Here is a 17,144-nt window from a genome sequence, read left to right on the forward strand (position 1 = left end):
TTGGTTTGTCGTCATCACGAAATGCGTGATATATTGTTAATCACTTAACCTCCCCCTACATGTTGATATGGCATGTTTTGGTAAACATATAAATACAAAAATTTTGATTTTTTTTCTTTTTTCCCATTATTGCATTTGCTTGTTTTGAAGTGGTGTAAAATGAGCAGGAGAATATGTCAATGTGAGGTTTCATAGTACTAACAAACATAGGATTTTATAGTTAACTGAAGACTTTTAAGAATTACTACATAAGTGTTTTTAATACAGATTATCTTTGGATACATCAATGATCTGGCTGTCTAAGTAGGTCATAAAGGTTTTTTAAGATTTTATTTCTTAGAAATAGCAAATAATAACATAAGTTGAATCTTTCAGACTGAGTTATTCAAGAAAAAGTTAAAATACTTTTCAGAATTATTATGGTTTTTATACCTTATGTATTATATAGAAACTGAAATACATCATGATGTATTCTACCATATTAATATTGCTCTTGATATGTAGTCTTAAATGTGTTTAAAGATGGAACCTCTTTGCTTTCTACTTTTAGAGAAACATTTCCATGACTTTGAAATCCTGACATAAGTAAGGAATTTTTTAGCATTAGTTATATATAAAAGAATTTCTAAAGTGTGGAACATCAGGTTTACAATTTCACCCATTTAAGGTTATAAATATTTATTTTCAGTATTTGTTTAAGGTCTGGCACTAAAATTTATGTACAACTTGTAATTATAAATATTTATTCTTTATCAGTGAGATTTAAATATTTACTTTAGGAGTGGTTGGAAAGAAATACAATTTTATTGCATATGAGTTTTGCAGTTATAACACTTAGAGAGACATAAATTAGGTAGATAATTGTGACTAACCAACAATAATTGGCTTTATAAGTACAATGAAATTATTTACATAGTTAAAACTCATTCAAAACAAAAAAGCATAAGTTATTATATTACTGTAACTTTATTGAATGTTATTTTTATACATTTTAAAAATGCATGTTGGTACATTTTATCTGTTTTTATAACTTTAAATGAATTAAAACAACTTATGTAACAAGTGTGTGGTACAAGTATTGTGTACATATTAACTGAAAGCATGAATTATTATACTGTACATAGCTATCTTTAATATTAAATTAGTTTTCATATTTTTGTGTGTTTTTCAATACTTAGATCACTGATATTCTTAGGGTGAATAAAAACAAGTGTTCAAAGTCTGCTTTATGTAAATCACACACAACAACATTGAAGTGTTTTATCTTGTTACTTTTAACATGGCTACAGTTCAGTTACATTCATCTATTGTAAAAAAGGTGATGTAACTATTTTAATTTCAGGAACTGATCCTAAATCTGTACTGTGTGTTTTTTATAAGTGAAAAGAAGAGTATTTACGTGGACTTGAGAGATGAAGGTAATGTAGTTTATTTTTTTATCTATGTATCTATTATCTACTAAAAATGTGAAGTGTAAAGGTCTTTTAAATCAACTGTACAGTTTTCTGTGTTTGTATTATTAGTGTTAAACTACTGAAGCATTTTAAGAGTTTAAATGGCAATCTTTAGTTGTACCTTTTAGAAAATTAATGAAGATAAATCTAATTCTATTAAGGGTTTATATCTTTCTTTTCAAATATAAAAAGTTTAAATTCCATATTTTTTGGTCAAGATGAATTTTTATCTTTTAAATAATTTGGATTTCAATCAGTTAAATATTACATACTGCACTTGATAAACCAGAATAAACATATGATGTCATAGAAGAATATTCCTGCAGCTTTCAAATTGTCAAAAATATTTTCAGAAATAAAACCACAACAACAAAAGAAACAAAATTCCTGTCTCTGGTATTTTTCCTCTTTTCCCTGAGCCTTACATTAAGAACATTTGTTCACAATCATGAGAGCTCTGGGTATCTAATATGTTGATAAACCAAATTACTGCTGCAGTAATATATGATCAGTGTATTGACGATAGAAATTCCCATTATAGCTGAACGTGCTACTGATAAGATTTCCCAGGAATTTAGTTCAAAGTTATATACAGACTTTAATTCTTAGGAAATTAGATTCATGGGTTTGGCCAGTGATTTCTTCTTTTCAGTAAAACAATGTTTCTAAGTAAGAATGTAATCAATGAGAAGACATTTGGACTCTCTGTTTTTCTTTGTTTTTAACACTTTTTTGTTTTAGTCTGTCATATTCCACACCATTTGAGGAGTTTTGGTTTTTCAATACTTTTCATGTTTCCAAGTTGTTTGCTTTTGGAGAGAATTGCTCTTCTCATACTTTTGTTTCTGTTGATACCAGTTCTTCCAGGGGACCAGTACATGTTGATAAATTATAATTAATTAATTAAGTCCTCATTTTACATCATACGTATGCTAAGTATCTGTACTAGTAAATAGGATAAGCACGACTCCACTTCAAAAGTTAATGACTCATGAAGACAGAGAAGTGATACAACCCTACAAAATAAACATAAAACTAAACATTGAGCTATCTGGGCTCTGTCCACCACGGATAACAGATATCGAGACTCGATTTCTAACACTTCAAGTCTATCGACATATCGCTGTGCAATGAGGGTGGGTTGTTTTGAACTGATATGACATTAATATTATTATACCAAACTTCTAGAAGTCGATAAACTACTTTTTTATTAAATAGGTACAGAGCAAGATAAACTATCAACTACATTTGTTAAACTTTGTTTATATCAAACAGGATTTTCGATTTATGAGCTTTCCTGAAGAAAAGTAGTTAATAATTTGTTATGAGCCTAAAATATATATATGGTATTGTAAGTCACAACAGGTTTCATCTCAAAATACATTCATAATTAATGATAAGTAAGGATTTACAATCCTAAAATCGAGCGTTCGATTTCCCATTGGTAGACAGAGAGGATTTCCTGTTGTTGCTTTGCTATAAGAACAACACATTTTCACAATAAGAGAAAAACATAAAGTGAATGGAAATGTTTGAAAGAAGATATTCCAAAAATATTAAAATTATTTACGAAATCTTGAGTTTACCATCTTTTACAGAAGAGAGAGTAAACAGATCCCGGCATGGCCAGGTGTTTAAACTAGTTTAGCAAAGTTTTAAATGTTTTCACACTTGAGAAGGTTTAATAATCTTCTAGAGGTTTTCTTTTCCTTTCTGTTTTCAGTCACTTCCTTATCTATTAATTGATGTACATTATAATATCTACACAAATTTTGGGCAGTGTTCTTTTTTTTTCTTTTTTTTGTAAATAGCCCGGCATAGCCAGGTGTTTAAGGCACTCGACTCGTAATCTGAGGATCACGAGTTTGATTCCCCATCACACCAAACACGCTCGACCTTTTAGTCGTGGGTTCGTTATAATGTGACGGTCAATCCCACTATTCGTTGGTAAAAGAGTAGCCCAAGAGTTGGCGGTGAGTGGTGATGACTAGCTGCCTTCCCTCTAGTCTTACACTGCTAAATTAGGGACGGCTAGCACAGATAGCCCTCGAGTAGCTTTGTGCGAAATTCCAAAACAAACAAACAGTTAATACCAATACCAGCCCACTTTAGAATACATTTTTCTCAAGTGGGTTTTTCCTCATCATGAATCAGTACAACGATTTCTTGCTGGTTTCATTTCCATAAATTTTCTTTCTAGTATACAGTATTACATTGTAAATGGCCCCTATCAAGAACTCGTACAACCCAAATTAAAAGGACATCTGTATTAGTTTTATATTATGATTTTATTTCCTACAGATACAATTGTATCCCTTTAGCCTCTCCAATCTTAACTAACAGAAGCAGTGACTGAGGGGTTTTCGGTTGGAAACAAGTTGTGTAAAGGAACTGCTGTATTATTTCGTTTCTGGATATAATAGTACAGGTTTTTCACATTTTTAAGAGATAAAATTAATTTTTTATGCATTTGGGTTGGGTTTTGACAGCAAATATAATTAAGCAAAAATAATAATTTTTAATGTTAATTCCATTATAATATCTTACTTCTCTTTTTATAAGACGAAATATCAATATTTTTTAGGCTTCTTATTCTTCACTAACTTTCCGAAATTATTTTCTCCACGTTTAACGTTGCTAAGATACTCTGTAGTATAATCAGTATTGACGTCATTACTTGCAAGTTATTGTTGAATTCTACTTAGTGGATGTCCAATCACAGTCGTAGAAAATATGCAGGAAACAATACATATATGTTATTCATTTTTTTAATGAGTGTTTTCCCACAAAACATTAAAAGAAAAAATTGGATAAATATTAACAAAGAATTGGGAGTTCAAATCCACCTGTTACATAACATGCTCGCTCTTTCATCCTTACTAGTGTGTATTCTTTCATTCAAAAGGACGTTATAAAGTCGGTAAATCCTATTTTAGCCGCTCAAGAGTACAAGCCTAGTACCTTAAGCACCAAGATATGCCAGGTCGCTACGTACTAAAGAAAATTAGTGGCGCAGGTATACGAGTTTTATGTAGAATTTTGGAGAAGTTAGAGGCAATGAAAAGAATTGTAGATTATGGGAAATGGAAGCAGTAGTCAGAGGATGAATAATTTATTAATATGAAAGGGATATATCAGATGACAGTGACTTTCAGGATGATAGAAAGAGTGCTATTAGTATTAGAGTAAAAATTAATGAATTTACTTGTTATGAACCTATTATGTTGACAAAGAAATTTCAGAATTTGGATTCTGCATATGAACTGTTGGAGAGAATGAAAACAAAAGGATCAGAGAAGGATATTGAAGTTGTAGGTGATTTATCGACAAGATATGTGGTTAGAATAATCTGTTGGTAAATGAGGACAAAATAATTAGATTATGCTATGTGGGAGAACAGGAGGAGAATATAACCAAGAATTAACTGTGTAAATGAAGTTATAAGTAGGTTACTAGGGTTAAATGTTAGGTTTAGGTTTTAGTAAGTAAACTGTAAGGATGAGCAGACCGACTGGACTTGTATCGATCAAGTTCATCGGAAGAAGGGAGCTTTAGGAATGGGTGGTTTACATTTAAATACTGTAGCAGCTGGCTTGTTTTCTAAGACTATTAACACAGCTATAAGGGAGGTTTTAAACTAAAACTAAACAGTGGTGAGGGCCAGAGAAAACTTAACACAAAAAGAATAAGAGGAAATAAAAAATTTAGCGTGGTAAGTTAGTACAGAAGTAGTAGAAAAGGATAGACTTGATTGTTACTGTTGTAATGCTAGGAGTATAAGAGAAAAAGTATATGATTTTGAAGCACTGGTATTGGAAATAAATTTGGAAAAATTAGTTTTTCAAAGGAGATGTTTGTAAATGATGTCCATAAATTTACAGAAAACAAATTCATTGGGAATTTTGAGTAATTCTTTTAAATTTTAATTCTAAGTTGAAAATTGGTAGAAACTTTCAAAAATTTGAGTTTATGAGGAATTGATCAGACATAACTGTTCTCATCTTTGTTCACAACAAATTATTTTGTGAACATCATTTCATTTTTATTGAACTTTTTTGCTACTGTGTTGTCTTAATGGATTACACTGACTATGTTACAAGTTTTCATTCTTTTTCATGGTTTTCCTTTGTCTGTGAAGAAACAATGTGTGGATGATGCTTTCACTGAAGCTTCATTTTTCCAGAATCTAAAGAGAGAAACATCTTTTCCTTCACAGGGCCTGGAGATCAGAGTCAGTTAAAGACAGTGTGGCAATATCCATCCTTTCCTGCAAGAGTGATGTTATTTTGGAAATAGTTCTGTCTAAAATGAAGATCTATATATATGTACACATCCAAACCTTTTTAATTACTTCAAAAGAATATTGAGACTGTAAGTCTTCTGATATGGTATGCTTAAGCAGCTTAAACAATTCTTAATCTTTATTTACATTCACTTCTGAATATCCTAAAGTAAATGCGACAGAAAGGATATAAAGCAGGTACGGTTAAGTGTTATCAACTGAGAATTAGTACACTCTCTTATTAGGTATATAATAATGTATATAAATGTGATGTAACATTTTATAAAGTGATACGTAATACAGATATAAATATTGTAAAATATATTTTAAATTTTAATCTCCAATAAGTACCTATTGTTCCTATAAGTCATAAAATAAAAGGTTTTGTTCCAAAATATGATAGTTGCATGTAGATTGCACAGGGTATATCCCAATAGGCAATGGGTATATCTAGTGTAAAGTGTAACATTAATTTGCACTTTGATGGATTTTCATTCTGGCTCATTGATTTTCAAGTGAAGACCATGAGGACCCTTTTACTGTGGCCTGTATAACACATTCCCAATGCTGTGTTTTTAAGTGGAGTTTATCAACCATGTACAGTGTGACATTCCTAGCCACACTATACATGTAGCACTTCTGTGAGCCTGTTCCGTCTTCTGGACTGTGCTTATTTCCACTCTTTCTAGCAACTCTTTATAAACAGAGAGTGTATCTTGATACCAACAATGTGTGGTCTTCCACAAGTATGTCTGTGTACTATTCCATTGTATACAATGCCTCATGCTATTGGTTCATTTTGAGTGCTTCCTGAAGGGGATTTATTTATATAAGTAAATTATGCTTTTGTGATCCCTTCACTGTTTCAACACTGGATTATAGTTGTATGTGAATAGAATTTAACATTTCAACATTTTCATGGACTGAAATGTATTTCTTATAGATACTTCCTTTCACACCTCCCATGCTTCTTTTAGTGCATCATTTCTTGCTCTTATAATGATGGTTGAATACAGAGGGAGTGAGCTGTGCTATTAATGAGTCACACTTTATATAGTGGAGGATTTTCATGTACTTATTAGTATGCAGCAATGTCATGTATAAATATGTGCTTAGGTGAAAGTCTTGAAGCTAGTGAGAAGTGAAAACATTTGTATAAAGACATATCTGATTTATGTCCCCTTCTGAATGTAAAGAAAGAACAAGGATAATTTAAGCTGCTTAAGCATACCTTATCAGAACACTTACAGTCAAAATATTCCTTTGAATGATATAATTATGTGTCACATATTTGTCACCAATATAATTTCAGTTTGTGTAAGCAAATTGGAAAATGCTTACGTTAAAATGAAATTCCAGTACCTCAAATTTGAAGGCATTTGATGCTCTTTAGTTTAGTATTGTGGAAATATTTTGGGTTTTTTGGCAGTGTAGAAAATAGTTGAGCAAACCTTCACAAAAATAAAAATTTGTTTTAGCTGATGAAAATACATGTCAGTGACGTAGGAGTGGAGTGGAATCAATGTGTCTTTGTACATATGCTGACATTATGAGAAGGTCAACTTGCAGAAAGTGTAGAGAAAACCTGTAAAAGGAATTGTTAGTTTCATCTTTAGTGTTGTAAATTTAACATTTTTAAAGTCTTTTATCTTTGGATGGAATGGTTGAATTGTGTTAAATTCAAGTCAATGACTTATTATTTATCACAAATGTGCTTTTGTTAAAATGGTTGTGTATGTTGTTTGAAAAATATTTGTTTTACCTTATTTAATTAGAGGTGTAGTACAGATTTTGTGTGTTGCAATGTATTTATCTTACTGTGGCTTATGTATCGTGATATGATAAATATAAAACTATAATAGATCTACCATCTGACATCAAATGCAAGCTTATAGCAGTCTTTTGTCAAAATTTCAGAGATTGCCTGTTGTCACTCAATAAATCTGATGACCATTGATGCAAATGACCCCAAAATAAAACATATTTAACCAAAATTACTACAAATTTAAATATGCAAGATGATATATACAAATACACTTATGATAGTTATCTAATTATGATGTTGCATTAATTTCATTCTTGAAAGTCAAAAGGCCTCATTTACTTAATTTGACATCAATATATTATACTTTTCTATAACAGAGTTCAAATCAGTTTATTTATAACACTCATAACAAGCTTACACTTAGTTATAATGTTATTTGTAAAAACTATTCTGAGTATTTGTTGTGCTTATTTCTGTACCTTAGCATAAAGATACAACAACATTTAAGGAAATATTAAACATTTTCAAAATTACTTGTTTTTGCATTGAAATTATTGCAGTTATATTTATTTTAGTATAAAACACAAAATGTTTGATACTCAAAATAACCATGTTTTCTACAGTAATAGAGAGTGTGCTAGCCTTGGTTTTATTAGCCCTGACAACTGTGTTTTAATGCTAAACTACCAATATTGTTTTACAAACATAGACCTTATAATTAAATACAAACCCTAAGCTATATTTTGAAATAAAAATATAATCATTCTGATAAAACTTATTCTTCTTAAATTTTATACAAATCCATGTTTGCTATGGTTGAATAAAACACAACTAAACATGTCATATGTATGATGTATATTTTAGGATAAAAATGTTTAGCTTTGTTCCTTTAGTATTTATCCTTGACCAGCATTACAAGTGAAAGACAAAATTCCATGAAACTATTATAATTTAATGACAAGTAGTAAACTGAATGATACCTTGGTTAATATTTATTTTAAGTATTAAAAGTTTGTTACCCAGAAAGGTTTATATTTTTTTCTTTTGTTTTATATGTATACATGGTTGTTAAATTGTGTTATATTAGCTCCTATTACAGCAGTTTTATTAGTTGTTGATGTTTTGAATCAGGTATTAATATTTCAAAATTATTATTAAAGACATTCATTAAAATATCTAACATATACTTATAGCCCCATAAAATTAACAACTGAGTGCTAAAACTCACTGTAAAGTCTGTCTTAAGATCTCTTTCACAGTTAAAAGAACAAAAATATATGTATGTATATAAATAAGATCTAGGCTGAATATTTTTATAAAGTGAATTTTTTTTTAATTTGTTTTAATTTCAAAGTTTTCTGATCATAGCTGTCAGTTCTTCTTATATTGCTGTTGTAAATCATATACTAGAAAATTAGTTTCTTGTTTGTGTTATGATATGCCTTAATATTTCATATTAAATCTCAAATAAGTATTAACTTTGTCTTTACTGAAGTAATTTTAACATTTTTAATGTTTGTTAATAGAAGGATGGGGGGTAAATGAAGTTAATGCAGTCAATTTTGTATTGGGCTTGTAAATAATATAATGCAAAATTAGTTTCCTGTTTAAGTTATTTTATTATATGCAGCATTGCTGTTATTGTGCAGGAACTGGCTGGCTTTGTTCTACATTTTCTACCTTAGAGCCTGGATGTATGGCCTCTTGCTTTGCTAACTTATTTTCTCAACTTGTTGTGTCTTTGGAAGATTTTGTTCAGCATTTCCAACAGCTTTCTTTTACTTTTTGTTATTCAGATGAGGATCAAATAACTGTAGGGTCATTCCATGTCAAATCATCCAGGGGGCTGGAGGTGACCCCCACAGAATTCCTCGAAAAATTTCACATGTACTCATTTACCCATATAATGAAATATTGCCAAAGATTAGATCAGTATCTAATAGTTTCTGATTTACAGAAAATTTAATTTTTTTTTTTATTTGTGGCGAATTTGTTTTCGGGCAAACTTGGCAACCTAAAGCTGCAACAGTAATGGTGGTAGAAGGCTGAAATGTGCTACACTGACTGAATTAATCTCACAGAATTCAAAAATGGTCTCAAACCAAGTTTATCTCTCTGAGGATTTGCATAGTGAGGCTGTAAACTCATCTGAAAACCAAAAATCATAAAAAACATTGGTTTATTTAAGAAGTCATAGCTCTTGAGACATAATATGATACAAAGCTGAATTTTGTTTACAAATTTCCTGTGACATATTAGGTGATAAATCAGCAATTGTTGTAGTTAAAAGTATGTTAGATCTCCTGTAAAAGAATGTAGTTGCATGCAACTTTTTACGATTTAACTAAAAGTAGCACTACTTCTGGCCACAGTTTGACCATGTCACCAGTTATTCAGCCTTTTCAGATTTTTACCATATATTCTTACATCCCTGAATATGATCTACAAAAACAATCAGGATGGTGTTCAACCTACTTTTGAGTTATAATTTTTTAAAGTATCCTCTGACCATACGTTTTTTATTGAAAAACAATTCAGTTCTGGTGTGTTACTGTGTGCAAATATATCCATACAATTTTGAAATAATTTATGAATACCATTGAAATATTGTAATCAGCCTTTACCATATATTCTTACATCTCTGAACATTATCTTAAAAAAGTTCAATGTTGTGTAAAATAATAAATGATCAAATTTTAAGTGTCTCTGATATGCACCATTGGGCAAAGAACCACATTCAGGGCATTCAGTTCTTTCTTGACAATCAGGAATCAGTCCTGCAGAATTGTGTAAAGTTTGATCTACTTGAGCACTATGAAAAACACAAAACTGTGGCAGGTATTAAGTCACATCATAGCTTTATTCTACCAACACATTCTATATGAGAAGGTGATGATGTGTACACAGTTGTAACTGTTGGTAGTAGCAGTGAAAGTGATGCTACAGCAGCTCAAATAGAGTCTAATGATAGCAATGACAATTATCAGCCAGGGAAATATGTGGCATGCTTATACGATCATGAATGGTATATGGGAAAAATAAAAGATAGATCCAATGAACATTCCGATGTGTCGGTGTCATTTATGAAGAAATCAAGAAATTAACTGTTCTCATGGCCTGCAAGGTCACATAAAGATGAAAGCTGGATTCCTTTCCAACATATTCTTTGTCTGATAAGTGCACCTACCTTGCATGGCACTAGTGCTCACCACTATGTTCTAAGTCAAAGTGATCTCAACATAATCAAACTCGAATTTTATACTTTTACAACATAAGCAATTAAGAAATAATACATACTATCCAGGAACAAAATTTGTGTTTCATAGTGTAACTATTCAAATGAAGAAGAAAAAATTTTCATCAACATCAAATATAATAATTTAAAGTTTTAAATACAATTTAAATAGTGAATCAAAATCCATTGGTTCCCAATGGGTAAATTGTCATGATTTGATCCATTTATTCATTCTTTTGATGGTATAAATGCTGGACTTGCAGATAAATTTAGTCTCATGGATGAATCTAAAGAATATGAATTTTTTTTACTGCTATATTTGATCAAAGTATAATCAGTCATATTTTGTGAGAAACACATATTATGAGTTTTAGAGATCCTTGAATTCTGAAGAAAGTTAAAGTAACACTCCCTCTACTTCATGAAGTAAGAAATGGAAAGATACAAAGTATTGAGGAAATTTACACTTTTTTTTTGCTTTGTCGATGCTTATTTCTCATTTAAAAAAGCACGTGTCGGTTGATTATTGGAAGAATGACCTCTTGTAGGAACTCCGGTTTTTCCAAAATACATTACTTGAGATTGATTCATGAAGATTCTTAGATATTTGCACTTTGAAATAACAAAAAACCAAATGCAAATGATTGATTAAATTATGGAAATGTCATATATATTGATAATTATTACACAAGTCTGGAATTATGCAACATTCTCTTTGAAAGTAAGACATGCCTCTGAAAAGGGAGATATTAAGAAGAAAGGAAATATTTTAGCAATTCAATGGAAAGACAAATGTTGTGTTACTTTGCTTACTACAATACATGAAGGTGAAATGAAATACAGTGGAAAGGATGATTACAAAACTAAACAACCAATAACTAAACCTGGTGTGGTTTTAGATTATACTATCAAAATGAGGCTAGTTGAAAAAAGTGACATGCAAATTGGATAAAATGGTTGCCTTTGTAAATGTGTGAAATGGTACAAGAAGCTCTTTTTTTCACCTTATTAATATCTCAATTTTGAATTCGTATAACGTGTCCAGAAAATACTGGTGAAAAGCCATCATGATTTTTATTTTCAGTAGTGATAACCATAACTTTATTATTTTTTTCAGCATCATTAGACCTTGAAGATGAAAAGCTTCTTGAAGAAGACAACCTTGGACCACAAGATTCCAAAAGGTTTGTTTTGTTCATCGACAAACTGGTTTAAGTATCTTTGTTATATAGGTTCATTGGTATATCATGTAAAAAAAAGTAATGTGATAACAACATATTTGCATGTGATACCGTCAGTTGCATATTTTCTGATTTTCTTCATTAATACAAGTAATATATGAATTTTTGTTGTTTTAGTAATACTTGACAAAAGTTGAAATTTTTGTTTTCTGAAGTTAAGTAAAAAGATAAAACTGAATGATTATTGAAGTATAACCTTACTGTTCATTTTCTGAAAGAATTTAATCAAAGGTATTAAGATAATTTATTGTGTGCCTAGATCACGACATCACAACAAAGCTGGACCTTGGCTGAAGAAAACTGAGTACATTTCTACAGAGTTCAACAGATATGGAGTTTCTAATGACAAAACTGAAACAAAGTAAGTGTATACACGAGTCCTGAAAATGGAGTATATTTACTTGTGTGTAAGAAAAATTAGGGTGTAATATAATGCTTTTGGTATTCTGTTTATATACATTTATATTATTTGTAACTTTGACTGTTGCTTTTCCATGTGTAATGAAATTAATGTCTTTACTTTTTTTGGCATTTTAAAAGTATTAGCTTCTGGTATTATTATTAAATACAAAAGCAAGTTCTGTTACTTCAAGATCATTATTCTGTACATCAGAATGCATGTATAATTACAACTTTCCAACTTAAGTTTCTTCTACAACAGTCAGTTCTTATTTAAAAAGCTAAAGCTTATTTACATACCAGTTAGGTATATGTATTATGTTTCATTATGTTTTATAAAACTTTGAGCTGTGGTAACATTAACACAGTGTTCCATTTTTCTCTGATCTTTTTCACTGGATTCATTAAACAAACGTGTAAGGTAACAGATATTTTCCTTCTTTAGACAGCTGTACTAAATGTTTTACATTACTATTTTCTAAGCTAGTCCTCAATCTGTTTTTAACTACTTAGCTTTTGATATGGGCTAGGTGTACTGCACTTAACTTCTGAGCATTAAAGCAACCAAGAGATTAGTGATGCAATAACTTTTGATAATGTAAGCATATATTCATTAAATTTCATGTACTATTAGTACATTTTACGAGTCTTTTGGAGATAAAAGTTGGAGTTTTTAATTAAGTACTTTTAAAATAAATTTCTCCAGGAACATGTGTAGTCAGTGTTGACTGCTCTGAGTTCAAAGTGAGTTTTATGTTAGTGTTAAAAATACTTTTATGCATCCTAGAATTGTCATATTTGGTTTGCATAATAAGGAAATCATTATATTTTAGCTGTTAATTTCTCTACCCTAGCTTTAAACTGGGTTGATCAATTTGATCAACCTCATAACCACAATAAAAATCAGGAAATAAATCTAAATTACTTTTTTTCTTTCTTGAGTGACTGCAGGTTGTAACAGGAAACTGTATTTGTTTATCCTAAATATCTTGAAATTAATACCTGTATACACCAATTTATATGTTTTACTGTTTTATTGATATTTGAATCATGTCTTACTAATAATTCTGTCAAATAAGTTTTAAATTATTCCATTAACAAACAGCTCCCATTATACTGGTATCAAATTATTTAATGCATGAGCTGCCTGCTAGCATACCCTGTGTAGAATTTTTATGTTTTTGCTTCATTATCTTACCTAATCTTGCCTGATCTAATAAGTTTCTAATTTTTATACATTTTAGTTACTTTTATAATAATAGTTAAAGAATACTCATGAAAAACAAGAAATATATTACTTACCTGGGTCTTCTCTTTTGGCTGTTGACTGGCATTGCATCAGTATAGTTATTTATGATTTGTTGGTTATTCAGCTGTTTATATAAAACCTTACAAATATTTTGTTTGGTATCATCCACATTAGAAATTTTAAAAAAACTTAGCAATCTATAACCAGCAGCGACCAAGTTCAAAGGTCATAACTGGAAGAGATAATTGTTTGCTTTACTTCTTTAGTTATTGTTCTATATTTTAAGAAAAGTTTCAAAACTTGTCTCTAAATAGTAATAATGTGTGTGTGTGTGTGTTTAATAGTTTAAATGTTACTGTATAATACAAAATATTAGTCCACTGAAACACAACCAAGAATGGGCCAATTTTATATTATTGGATACGGTAACATGATTGCATTACATTACTAAAAGTCTGCCAAATTTTATCTTATAGCAGTTTTAACATTTATCATCTGATTAATCATTCATAAACTTTAAAAAAATGTAATGAAAGTATAGCAGCTTAAAATGTTGAATAGGGCTAACATTTAGGTCATAACAGCATATACATGTATTGTTCAAGCATATATGTCTAACAAGAGCTGCAAGCTGAAAAGATGTGCACCCACATGTTAAGGATTATGTATTGAATTGGTTAATGAGCAAACTTGTAAATTTCAACCAAGAAAATTTGTATGTCCTGTACATGCCTTTTGACATGTTTTCAATTTCTGATAATATTCTTGAATCTGATCAGCAAATACACTGAAAAGTCTTCATTGTAAGTAGCTCTGAATGAGACACATAGGTATATATAAACAGTGATTTAATTGGTTGGTATTTCTCTGATCTGTTATGCTCACTTTATGTTCTTGCCTTATGTAGTCTAAAAATATTCAACTTCAAATGTTCTTAGTTGTTAGACAGTATAATTTTTGAAAGTGGTTATACAGTACATAGGACTTAGACTATTTCTTGTATTTGAAATTGAACTGAAATGTTTTACACAGTTTACCATCTTAATGTAACCATTAGAAAAGCATATTATTGAAATTCAAGTATATTCTTTTTCTTTTGAAGTATGTTTTTCCAAACATATTGATTATTAGTTAAATTTAAATAGGTATTATCAGAGTTTTGAGATACCTGTCTTGCAGTTTTTTACTTAATTATACTTTTAGTATATGCTACTTTACTGTTTTTTCTTAATATTTAGTTAATTGTCTTTTAACATTTGTGAAAATAGCTATTAAATTAAATTTTACTGTGATTTAAAAAAACTACATTCTTGAAGAGTTTTCTTATTCTATAATATCTCTAAACATAGGTTTAACTGTAGTTACTGATCAGTCATACAATACACTCATTAGGCTCACACTTTACATTTGTATTTCAATTATTGTTTATTTTACCTACCTTTCTGCAGAGTTGGATACAATGTCAAGAAATTGTTCAAAGAAGAAAACCTTTATATGGACAGAGAAAGTCAAATTAATGCTATTAATAAAACTTTTGAAGATGCCCAGAAACCTGTAAGTAGTATAATAACATTTTAGTAACTCTCCTAATACATTAATATATATATATGTATGTGTGTGTGAAAATAGTCAACAAGCACATAACAGTAAATGTATTTATCCTTCTACTTTTCTGTATGTTGTTAATATCACCTGATTTTTTGTCCTGTCTCAATGAGAGTACTTGATAAAATGCAAAGAACCTAGCACAAACTTACTAAATTATATCTCATTTCTGCTTAAATAATGTGGTATAATTTTTATATCTTATTTTTATGGTTTTTTACAGGTTGGGAAGTTTTCAAAATTTTGTGAGATGTTGTTTTGAGATAACATTAAAACACCTTATTTAATATTTTTCAATATGTACTCTACATCTGTCCAATTGATTAACATTCATTTACATACTTCTTTTGATACTTTACTAATTGCAGTAGTCATTACTCTTAGCTATAAGTCACAAGAAAAATCAGAAAATTTAACAAAGATCTATTGATGACCTTTGAATCTCACCTTTCTAAATGACATCACTATTTGTAATTTTTTACTAACAATATTTGTGGTCAAATTCAGCTTATATTTAACAAATAAAGTTTTTAATAAGTAATAAGTTTATTTCTGTGAATTGTTTGAATACAATGAATTCAAATGTGATAAAAATATTCAAAAAAAGCAAGATTTAATCAGTACAAGAAATTAAAACATTTCATAATACTGAAATTACCTAATGACAGTTTTGTCTTTAACTGTTCCATTTGCTTTTTTTGGGCTGGCACTGACAAAGTGAAAGTATAAGACAGCCTATATAAAATATACAGTCCTCTACCCTATAGGGCAGTGATTAGTTTGGTAATGTTTGGCATCAAATCTGCCAAATAACTTTTCATGATCTTGTTGCTGAGATTTAAGGTTATTTATTGGTTGCTCTTTTAAACAGTTGTTTGCTTTTTGACAGTTCTGAGCTTTCTGTTAGAACAATAGAATGCACACACATCTGATGTAAATCCCAGTAATAGTACACCTTAAAAAAATATCTGGTTCTCATCACCAGCAGAATTTTATCCTTGATCAGAATTCTCATGTTTTCAAGATGGTGGATGATACACAAGTCTTTGGCATGTGTTCCACTGTCCATTGGATACTTGCACTGTGGGAGGCATCCTCTCTCAGGACATAATACATCCTAAAGGTCATTTTCTAACTGTTTGTCTACATTTATTCATATTTTCTCAAGATATTTACAATACTTTAATATACTTTAACTCAATGAGGTTTTTTTGAACTGCTTTGATGTACCTGTTGTTAAATTGCATTACAAAAAAAAAAAAAACAAACTTCTAGGGGAAATACTTTGGAATTTCAGAATTACTTTCTCTAGGTTGTATAGCTTCTGCAACTAAAATGTTTTTTGTTCATTTTTGAAGTTATCAGTGCTGACTGAAGGATGGAGACCATATTTCAGAATTAGAAACAAGTTTAGTAAAATATATTTTTTACTCAACATTTTATAACTGGTGCATTTTTTCAAGGATCTTTGAGCATCATATGTTAAAAACTGATTTTAAATAGGAGTAACTGGTTAATATCCAATAAAATGACTTCTGTAATGTCTGTCAATAAATAACAAAAAAAAGTGGGTGAAATTTATCTTTCTTGAATATCTTGTTTTTATATGTGATATATTTGAATTTGCAGCTTTGAAATTTCAAGAAGATTTCATTGTAATATCTTTTGCTTAAGTATTCTACATTCTTATAAAACATTTTGTAAAGTATTTATTATATAAAAATGTATATTTTATCTTTGCTTTAAATTGGAAAAGTAAAACTGAAATTACAAAAATTAAGTATGATGTACAGATGGCAATGCTAGAAAATACACAAACAAGGGAGGGTTGTAATATTAACTCATAGCTACTTGTGTAGGAAGTTTTGTATGTTTTTTTTGTATTCAACCTATCTTGTTTCTGTACTTTCTAGC

The 17,144-nt window shown here is 29.7% G+C and overlaps 1 protein-coding gene across 9 annotated transcripts in view; it reads left to right on the forward strand.

Annotated features, from left to right (window-relative positions):
* Window positions 1-17,144, forward strand: part of LOC143243213 (RNA polymerase II-associated factor 1 homolog) — a 49,880-nt gene that overhangs the window by 4,183 nt on the left and 28,553 nt on the right. For 8 of the 9 annotated variants that reach the window (XM_076487037.1, XM_076487039.1, XM_076487042.1 and 5 more), the window contains exons 2-5: window positions 1,343-1,418; window positions 11,854-11,920; window positions 12,237-12,338; window positions 15,074-15,179. In XM_076487037.1, the coding sequence (XP_076343152.1) occupies window positions 1,343-1,418; window positions 11,854-11,920; window positions 12,237-12,338; window positions 15,074-15,179 (351 nt within the window). Of the gene's footprint in view, window positions 1-1,342; window positions 1,419-4,403; window positions 4,471-11,853; window positions 11,921-12,236; window positions 12,339-15,073; window positions 15,180-17,144 lie in introns of those variants that run through there. The other variant, XM_076487038.1, reaches the window with a different exon arrangement.

The sequence above is a fragment of the Tachypleus tridentatus genome, unplaced genomic scaffold (assembly GCF_004210375.1).
Source record: "Tachypleus tridentatus isolate NWPU-2018 unplaced genomic scaffold, ASM421037v1 Hic_cluster_2, whole genome shotgun sequence".
Taxonomy (NCBI): Eukaryota; Metazoa; Arthropoda; class Merostomata; order Xiphosura; family Limulidae; genus Tachypleus; species Tachypleus tridentatus.